General features: G+C 29.8%; 2 protein-coding genes across 5 annotated transcripts; one reads left to right on the forward strand and one right to left on the reverse strand.

Annotated features, from left to right (window-relative positions):
* The first annotated feature begins 351 nt into the window (after nucleotides 1-351).
* On the forward strand, nucleotides 352-4,693 carry LOC127072636 (fanconi-associated nuclease 1-like). Of its 4 annotated transcripts, XM_051013303.1 has the most exons (9): nucleotides 352-543; nucleotides 628-749; nucleotides 836-2,322; nucleotides 2,443-2,574; nucleotides 2,750-3,196; nucleotides 3,293-3,707; nucleotides 3,796-3,918; nucleotides 4,012-4,123; nucleotides 4,316-4,693. In XM_051013303.1, exons 2-9 carry the CDS (start codon nucleotides 639-641, stop codon nucleotides 4,339-4,341), a joined length of 2,853 nt encoding a protein of 950 aa, XP_050869260.1. In that variant the 5' UTR covers nucleotides 352-543; nucleotides 628-638; the 3' UTR covers nucleotides 4,342-4,693. The 4 variants fall into 4 exon arrangements, 3 of the variants coding, with proteins under 3 accessions (XP_050869260.1, XP_050869175.1, XP_050869396.1); XR_007785575.1 differs by having other exon boundaries at nucleotides 352-749; nucleotides 3,796-3,925; nucleotides 4,316-4,352; XM_051013218.1 differs by having other exon boundaries at nucleotides 352-749.
* LOC127072797 (NAD-dependent protein deacylase sirtuin-5, mitochondrial-like) lies at nucleotides 4,105-5,543 on the reverse strand. The gene is made up of 5 exons (XM_051013565.1): nucleotides 5,301-5,543; nucleotides 4,985-5,199; nucleotides 4,761-4,903; nucleotides 4,423-4,573; nucleotides 4,105-4,253 (listed from the first exon to the last, which is right to left on the reverse strand). Exons 1-5 carry the CDS (start codon nucleotides 5,538-5,540, stop codon nucleotides 4,199-4,201), a joined length of 804 nt encoding a protein of 267 aa, XP_050869522.1. The 5' UTR covers nucleotides 5,541-5,543; the 3' UTR covers nucleotides 4,105-4,198.
* Between the last annotated feature and the right edge of the window lie 4,611 nt (nucleotides 5,544-10,154).

Below are 10,154 nucleotides of genomic sequence, written 5' to 3' on the forward strand. Positions count from 1 at the left end.
TATAATTTTTATTAATATTTTATACATTATACGCATGTTATATTACAATTATTTTATTTATTTAAACTGATACGCTATTACTAAAAAGCAATAATGTAAACTAAGTGAAATTTTTAAATAAGAATACATCATTGCTGCCAACTATATCTTTTCGTTAAATGGATGACACTAGTCTAACAATTAGTTTTATAAAAGAATTCTAATTATTTTGAAATTTCATTTCATAGGGTTCCTATAGACTATCTTTTATTTTTTGAAATGTAAACTTTTGTTTCATTTAAAAGTGAAAAACTTTATATAAAATAAAAGTACATTATAATTCTATATCATTAATTAGGTTGGTATCTCTTCTAAATAATTCAGATTGCTACCTTATACTAACTTATTTCATCTTGTGATTAAATTGATATGATGTTTCTTATATTTGTAATGACATGTCTTTTTTTATCTTAAAGTTATAATACAGTAAAAGATAACAATGCCATACATTTTCGTTCATAAGAATTGTGGATATCCACATCTATCCACAACACATTTCAATTGGTTGTTTTTGTGTATATAGTTAATGTTATCAGTTAGATGACTAATAATTTATTAGAAATCGATAAATAATAAAATATTTTACAGTATTATTCAAGATGTCTATCCAAACAAGTCTTGATCAATTTTTTAAACAAAAATTAAAAAATACTCGAAAAGTTAAATCACAAAATCTTGTTGGTTTGAAAGAACTTAAAAGATTAAAAAAGGTAAATATATATAAAATATTGTATTTTATATAAAAACGTTTTATTTTGAGATATTTTATTTCATATTTGATTTCGAATTCTTTTAGCAATCTAAGAACGTAAAATCACATGTAAGATCTAGAAAAAATAATGAAAGAAAACATTTTTCGTCAATTAATACATCATCGTTTTATACTAATAAATCAATCGACAATACACAAATAGCAGATACAGGTACTCATTTTATGGTAGGTATGAATACAGCTTATGTATCAGAAGACCTACTAGATAATAAAACTGATATATCATCAGATTGCTCTATAATATATGAAAAAATATGTACATCAAATAATAAAATATCACCTGATAAAAAAGAAGCAACAGAGTATGAAAATCAAATAATAAAAGATTCTGAAAAAACTTGTATCAATAGTCAACTACAAAGTTTTAAGGAACAAGTATCGTCTAATCATAATGATAATGAACTTATAATGCCATTTAAATCACTTGAAGAAGAAAGTAATAGAAGGCTTTTTATAGAAGATTCCAAGATATTGGATATTGAACATAAGCATATAAGTAAAGGAAAATATAGCATTTCTTCAGTACATAACAGTCCTGTAAAAAGTGTATTAAACTCTCCTAAGCAAAGAAATCTAACTTTCATTCCAAAGAAAAGTTCAACCAAAGAAGTTGTGTCATATAATTCAAAAATTCCAAAGAATTCAACTCTTTATTTTCGACAAATAGTAGATAAAGAACTTACACATATTGCAATAGAAAATATGAATCTTGTAAAAGAAGGTGTAATTGTGGCTAATAATTTTGATCTTCAGAAGATATATGCTAGTAATTCATTTACATTTAAATACAATCGTGTAGATACAAGAACATCTGAAAAATATGAATATAATGATGTGATTATACCAACAGAAACATATGCAGCACTTTTATTTATGATAGTAGTGAATGTTTTTTCAAATCCTATAAATTGTGGCTATTTTGATAAGGATGAAACAGATTTTATTTTTTCTATGTTTACACTTTCTGTACAAGCTCAAATGTTATTTGCACGTATCTTAAAAAGAAAATATTCATGGCATAGAGTAACACATTTAAAATATAAAAATTTAGCTGATGATTTAATGCCAATTTACAAAGAACTTGTATCAAAGTCATTTTTTACATCTGACATTGAAAGTGAAGAAATATCTACTTCCTTTACAATGCTTCAAGCTGATGAAATTCGTACAATTTGTAAAGATTTTAAATTAAATTATAATAATAAAGAAAAATCGATAAAGAAACTATTAGATATAGCAGCAAAAAAACCTCTTTTTCCTGGCATGAAAAGCTCTGGTGATAGATTAAAGTCATTGGTATCAAATAAGTTGGGATATTGTATACGTTTAAATCAAAAGGCAAAAGATACTTTTGATAAGGTATTAACATTATTAATACCTAATCAAGACCCTCAAGAAACTTTATCAGATACATATAATAAATTAATACAGATTGATCTTAAAAAGATGTTTTTTCCTACATTTTCTGATAAAAGATACCCTATTTTTAGCAACAAAAATCAATTACTTCGGTAAGTAGTCAAGTTTATTTTTTATATAAATCTAAAAATTTTTGTTTCCTTTTAATTGTATATTTTTTAAACACTTTAAATGTAAATTATGTTTAATTAGTTGTATATATTTGTATATAGATATATTGAAGCAAAACATAAACTGACTGGTATATTAAATGCCATTGAAAAAAAACAATGGGAAACTGTAAAAGAAATTGGGAAGTTAGCTTATGATCAATGGCTAATTATTATGGAAAATGAATGCACAAGGTAAATATAAATATTAAAAAAAATGATTCATTTATAATGCATCTGTGTACATATATATATATATATATATATATATATATATATATATTTATTTATTTATATTTATATTAATAAAGTAGTATTAAAGTTTATGCATATAATACAGTATATAATTTAACTTTGTTTCATTTTACAGTTTAGAAGATTATGTGCTTCCTTCGCATATATCTCATTTTATGCCAGGTCGTTTATGGCTGAAAATATTATCTAAAAGTATAGATGCATTTAAAAAAGTAAAAGAGACATTACCATTTGCCATTGAAATTTTACATAAATTAATAAATCAAAATTTGTATATGCAAAGAAAAAAAGAAGCTTGGTATGCTGAATTAGCATTGATTGAAATGTATCATAATAGAAATTTAGAAGCCAGTGCAAAAATAACACTAGAGTCATTGAAAATTGAGAATTTATCCGAAGTTGGTACTGCAGAACTTTTGGAAAGAGCAAAAAAACTTGTTAAAAGAAAAACTGGCATAAGTAACACTACGTTGACAAATATTAAGATCACATTAAAATTCATGGAAAGCAATTTCACAAGTTCAATATTAAATACAACAGTGGAAGCTACTTTAATGAAAGGGTAAGTTACAATCAATTTAAATGTATATATAGAACATGAATATATTGGAAATAGATTATATATTTATATTATAGAAAACTATATATTTATTTATAGAAATTTTGGAACTAGTAATATAAAGAGCAAATGGTGTATTGGCAATAGTACAGATGATAAATCCTATGGTTCAGTTGAAAATGTTGCATTGAACTTTTATTATAATCAAGGTTTTAATTGTGGAATACATTGCGAAGGTGCTCTACCAGTTACTTTATTTTTTGCATTATTTTGGGAAGAACTATTTAATATTGATATTCCTGGAACTTTTGTGACATTATATCAAACAGCTCCTCTAGATTTATTTACTAAAGATTTTTATAAGAACAGAAAAGAAACGATTGATATGAGACTTAAGTTATTACGCAGTTTTGATTTAGAAACTTTTTGTAGTTTAGTGGAAAATAACTTTATATCGAACAGTCACTTTGAATCCATGATGCATGTTAAAATGTTTACAAGTAATAATATTAAAGTAAGTAGTAAATCATTACGTATATCATAGTTAATAAATTAAATAATTGAAGTAGATTAAATGAGATAATATAATTTTATAATTACAGGAAATCGTATATTGTTTAGGGATTGAGAATGTTATAAAAATTTGTGAACGACTTATTCATAATTATAGCTTATGGAAAGCTGGTTTTCCTGATTTGATCGTATGGAATTCAAATAATAAAAGTGTAATTTGTAATTATATTTGTATATTTTAAATAGTAACAATCAATGGATAATTTGTATTATATTTCATGAAATAATTTTTGTTTTTTTATTAGTGTAAGATCATTGAAGTCAAAGGACCTGGTGATAAGCTTTCAGTGAAGCAAACGTTATGGTTACAATACTTATATCAAATGGGAGTAAATGTGGAAGTTTGTCTAGTAAAAGGTAAATCATTTTTATATTCATATAATTTGTTTATTTTTTCTATTTGTAAACTTGAGATAAATTATATTGTAAAATTTATGGCTCCAATGCTTCCGTTACGGTGATTGTACAAGGACCTTCAAAATGATATCTTTAAAACAGAAAAATTATTTCTATTGTGCATTACAATAATTTTAATTTTTTTCTCTGTAGATAATGGGAAAATCAAAATGTCATAGAAACAATGTAAAATACTCTCATAGAAGTAATTGTGATTTTAAAAAGAAATATGCTACAAAACAATGCAATATGCAACTTACTGAAATTGCCTTGTAGCTGGAGTCATTTCAATATTAAATTCGGCAACTGGTACTCCACGATTTGCTACTTGTGGTGCAAACATTGCAGCTGGGTATACAATAGAAGATGTACCAATTACTAAACATACATCGCATGTTTCAACAATTTCATCTGTAGATAATTTTAATAAAGACCAAATCATTTTATTTCATTCATTAATATATATTTTATAAACTTAATTAAGATAATATATAAATTTATATAAAAATATATATTCTATTACCAAAATTATATTTTTATGTCGAATGATTTAGTATGTAATATTTTTTCTTATATCACAACTATACATATTACTTACAAGCTTTACTAAGTACAGATTCATCAAGATTTTCACCAAACCATACAATGTCAGGCCTAAGCAAACTATTGCAATTTACATTCTCACATCTAGGAAGTTCTTCGATTGGAATAGTAGAAGATGTAATATTTGGATCTGGTGCTCTATTATATAAGATGATATAGTAAAATATATAAAATATAAATTATAGTTTTTACACTAATATATATAGAAAATAATTTTACCCTTTTCCATCTAATGCAGCGCAAATTGGAATATTTTCATTAATGCTTATATTGTAACATTTTGTGCAACGTGTTCTATAAAGCGAACCATGAAGCTCCAATATATCTTCTGTTCCTGCTTTTTGATGTAGACCGTCAATATTCTGAGTTATTACTGTTACCTTTTTACCATCTTTTACAAAACGTTTTTGAAATGCTGCTATTGCTTCATGGGCCTCTCAATTTAAATTAAAATGGAAAATGTAAAATGAAAAGATTCAAATCAATGATATTATCTAAATGAAAAGCATACAAAATAAATTATAAACATAAATACCTTATTAGGTTTGACCTCGCTTACTAATCTTCTTCGATATTCATAGAATTCCCAAACTAATGATGGATTTGCAGCAAAAGCTTCTGGTGTTGCCAGGCTTTGTGCCTGATATTTTCTCCAATATCCACCTGCACCTCTAAATGTCGGTACACCAGATTCGGCTGAAATACCACTTCCAGTTAAAATCAGTACATTTTTACTATTCGAAAGAATTTCACGAAATGATTTCATGACGTTCATCGTACACACTTATTGAAAATTTTATATATTTTTTTGTCCATTCACGATCAGCTGATTATGACGTAAGTTACGATTAAGGCTCACCTTTGGTTTTATAATGGTTTACGCAAACAATGAGTACAGGCGTAATTTTTCAACGATTTTGATCAACAGTCTTATTTTAAAAGTAAAGGTTTCAGCGATTACGTGACTTTTTCGAATTTTTAAATTTATTTTCTTCGAAAAACATTGTGTCAAAAAATGATGTTCTTTCGAGAATAGTTTATGTATAAAAATAAAACTTTTTCAAAAATTCGAAATGGTCATGTCCTCGCTTAAATTTTCATCTTTAAAATGATACCTTTTTCATAAAAATCATTCAAGAATTACGTCCTCAATCGATGTTAACATAAATTGTTTTCAACATTTTTCATAAAAAAGGTTTCTTATAGTGGCGCCTCACGAACTCTGTGGCAAAAGAGACGAAGCTCATATCCCAACTACCGATTATATACAACATATAATAGATTATATATAAACGCTGAAAGGTGTATATATTTCCGTAACGTAATTATCTATTTCAAACACAAGGAAACTTATAGAAAGCCTCACTAACTTTTTCAAGTATTATAAATAATTTTATGTGACTGATGATTCTTTGATAAAAAATAAGCAAATACGTATACAATCGTTTATGCCAATGAGTCTTAAGAATTTCACAGTTATTTAAACAATGTATAATGTACACGGAGTCCAATGAACTAATATATAAACAATAATACATTTGCTTAAACATTACACGGCTCGTAAATATAAAATAATTTTTATTTAATATTTCAATATAGTTAAATATTGAACGCGAAATTGTTGCCTTCATTTAATATCAACAAAAACGGATTGGACTGATTTTGACGGTTGGTGAAATATTTTTTAAGAGAAATGAATAATTAATCTCGAATAATTGTTACGATTATAATATAGCTATAAGTCTAAATAAATAGAAATGACTGTTTATTTATTGTTAAATATACGGAAGATATAAGAAATGATGTTGAATGTACATGTTTAGTTAGATTAGAATTCGATTGAAAAGATTTTGGAAAAGATTGAAATATGCAGCCATTCGCCCGGTAGTACTTGCATTACATAATTTAGGTTTGGATTTTAATATATTGCAAGTACTGCCAACCCAGGTCACACCGCGTGGAGGTTGCTGCATCTGGAGACCCGCGGACTAACGGTGACTCTACTTTTTACTACTACACTACTATCAAGAAAGCAAAGCAACGGGGCGATCTCCACTCCCGACGAATTCAAGCCTCCAAACGCTAAAATTGCAGCCCCATGCGTCTCCGCATTTGGGAACCGACTTACGCATAGCTCAACTATCCAACATCGGAAGCTTCGATCACCACTTCAGCACAACCGGTCGTGCTTTCGCGACAAACGCCGGAACCCAAAATTGAATCCTACCGCACTCACAGATACTTACGCGAGTATTCCGGAAACACTCACGCGAATATGTTGAATACGTTGGATCCAATTTTGGACTTAATCGCGCCCGAGAACACCAACGCCTATGCCAGCCGACGTAAGCGAGTGTCCTTCTATCTTGCCCGAACGGGAGAAAAGAAATCTTTCTACGCCTGAGGTAGAAAAATTCTTTAAACGCCCGTATAAAAATCTAAGTCCCTCGATTGTCCTTGGGTGACGCAACGATTGCTGCACCTGGAAATAAACGGACTAACGAGGATTCTATTCTAAAATCCACGAACCGAGATGCTTTTCTGCTTCAGGAGCTTCGAGCTTCTCAGCAAACTGGAGATGTATAAAACCCCGCTTACAGATTGCTCCACCGTCCACACCGTCGGCTTCAGACATCTCGAGACACGACCGGTCGTGTCTATATTTCGATTTCAAAATCAAAACGTAGTCCTCGGCAGGACTTAATCTCGCGTCCGCGAACACCCACGCGCGTGCCGGCCGTCACGCGCGTGAGTGTTTTCCCTATCATTCGCGTACGGAAGCAAGGAGACATACCCTTCCTGCATATAACAAAAGTTATATGCAGAGAGGTTCCATTAACTTCCGTGTAAAAGTCCCACGATGATTGGTTCCTCGATTACCTAATCTGAAATTGACAAAGGATAAAGCAAGAGATGAATATAAAAGCAAAAATTAAATAGGTAACATAAACTAATTATTAAAGCAAAAATTAAATATAAAAGCAAAAATGAAACAGGTAACATAAACTAAATATAAAAGCAAAAATTAAATATAAAAGCAAAAATTAAACAGGTAACATAAACTAAATATAAAAGCAAAAATTAAATATAAAAGCAAAAATTAAAAAGATTAGAAAACTTAAATATAAGAGTAAAAATTATATACAAAAAGACATTTAATTCAAAAATTTCTCTGTAAAAATTTAATTCCATGATGATCGATCCCTGGATGATCCCTCGCTCGATGATCGCTCCCTCGATGATCTAACCTGAAACAGAAAAAGAGTTAAAAAATGATTAGAAAAATATAAATAGAAAAGAGTAAAAGAAAAGAAGAAATGAAGAAGAGAAGAAGTGAAAAAGAGTATTTGCGTATGTTCGCGAGAGAAAAATAGAATTCTGAACGATTGATATGCATCTCGAAGATCGTTTTATTCGAGGAAAATCAGAGTACCATAATTGAGTTTGATTTTTCCTTAGTGAAAGAACGAAACCCGCCTAAGGCCCACACCCGAGGGCCCCTCCCAAGGGTCCCACCCGAAAGAAGACAGAGTAATTAATCAACGATTTAATCAATAATTTAACATAATTTGTTTAAACTGTAATATGCAGCCATTTGCCCGGTAATGCTTGCGTTATATAATTATATATATATATATATATATATATATATATATATATATATATACATATATAATTTAGTTATAGATTGTAGATATAATTTAGACATAGATTTCAATATTTCGCAAGTATTACCGACCCAGGTCCCACCACTTGGAGGTTGCTGCATCTGGGGACCCACGGGCTAACGGGGATTCTAATCTAAAATCCACGATCCGAGATGCCTTTCCGCTTCGGGAGCTTCGAGCTTCTCAGCAAACTGGAGATGTATAAAACCCCGCTTACAGAATGCTCCACCGTCCACACCGTCGGCTTCAGACATCTCGAGACACGACCGGTCGTGTCTATTTCGCTATTTCAAAGAACAAAACGAAGTCCTCGGTAGGACTAAATCTCGCGATCGCGAACACCCACGCGCGTGCCGGCCGTCACGCGCGTGAGTGTTTTCCCTATCATTCGCGTACGGAAGCAAGGAGTCATACCCTTTCTGCTATATAATTCCTATATAATAGAGATTATATGCGAAGAGGTTCCTTTAACTTCCGTGTAAAGATCCCACGATGATAGGTCCAGCGACAATCTAACTTGAAACAGAAAAAGGATAATAGATTATGAGTAAAATATGAATAAGAATTAAAAAGATAACACAAATTAAATATAAAAGCAAAAATTCAAAAGATAACAAGAATTAAATATAAAATCAAAAATTAAAAAGGTAAAAAAAATTAAATATAAAAGCAAAAATTAAAAAGGTAATAAAAATTGAATATAAGGGCAAAAATTAAATGCAATATTATATGCAAAGACATTTATATTCAAAAACTTCCGTGTAAAAATTTAATTTCACGATGTTCGATCCCTCGATAATCGCTCGCTTGATGATCGCTCCCTCGATGATGTAACCTGAAACAGAAAAAGAGTAAAAAAAAAAAAGAAAGAAAGAGGAGACAAAAATAAAAAGAGGAAAGGAAAAGAAACGAAGTACAGAAAAATAGAAAAAGAAACGAGGAGTATTTGCGCAAGTGAACGTGAGAAAAATGGAATTTCGAACGATGGATGTACATTTCGAAGATCGATTCACGCGACGAAAATCAGAATACCATAATTGAATTCGACTTGTCCTCAGTGAAAGAACGAAACCCGCCTAAGGCCCACACCCGAGGGCCCCTCCCAAGGGTCCCACCCGAAACTAATGATTAATAAAGTTAATAAAAGTGGTTCATATAGAAAATTAAAATATATAATTAATGTAATTATCAAAAGTATACAATTAATAAAAGTATATAAGTAATAAAATTGAATAAGGATAAATACGATAATGATAACTAACATAAGTGCGACGGAAAAGCTTTCTGTGCGTTCTGTTAGAAAATTATTCAAAAATTTTGTTATATTCAAATTTATCTATCTGTGGAAATATAACTAACAATTTAAAATGTAATCAATTTAACGTTTAATTGAACTTAGATGAAAGATATTGTAAAAATATAGAAATATGCAGCCATTCGCTCGGTAATACTTGCGTATTAACATTAAATGTTTATTTAGTTACAGATATTTAATATAATTAAGACCTATATTTCGATATTTCGCAAGTACTACCGACCCAGGTCCCACCACTTGGAGGTTGCTGCATCTGGGGACCCACGGGCTAACGGGGATTCTAATCTAAAATCCACGATCCGAGATGCCTTTCCGCTTCGGGAGCTTCGAGCTTCTCAGCAAACTGGAGATGTATAAAACCCCGCTTACAGAATGCTCCACCGTCCACACCGTCGGCTTCAGACAT

The sequence above is a fragment of the Vespula vulgaris genome, chromosome 1 (assembly GCF_905475345.1).
Source record: "Vespula vulgaris chromosome 1, iyVesVulg1.1, whole genome shotgun sequence".
NCBI classification, from domain to species: domain Eukaryota; kingdom Metazoa; phylum Arthropoda; class Insecta; order Hymenoptera; family Vespidae; genus Vespula; species Vespula vulgaris.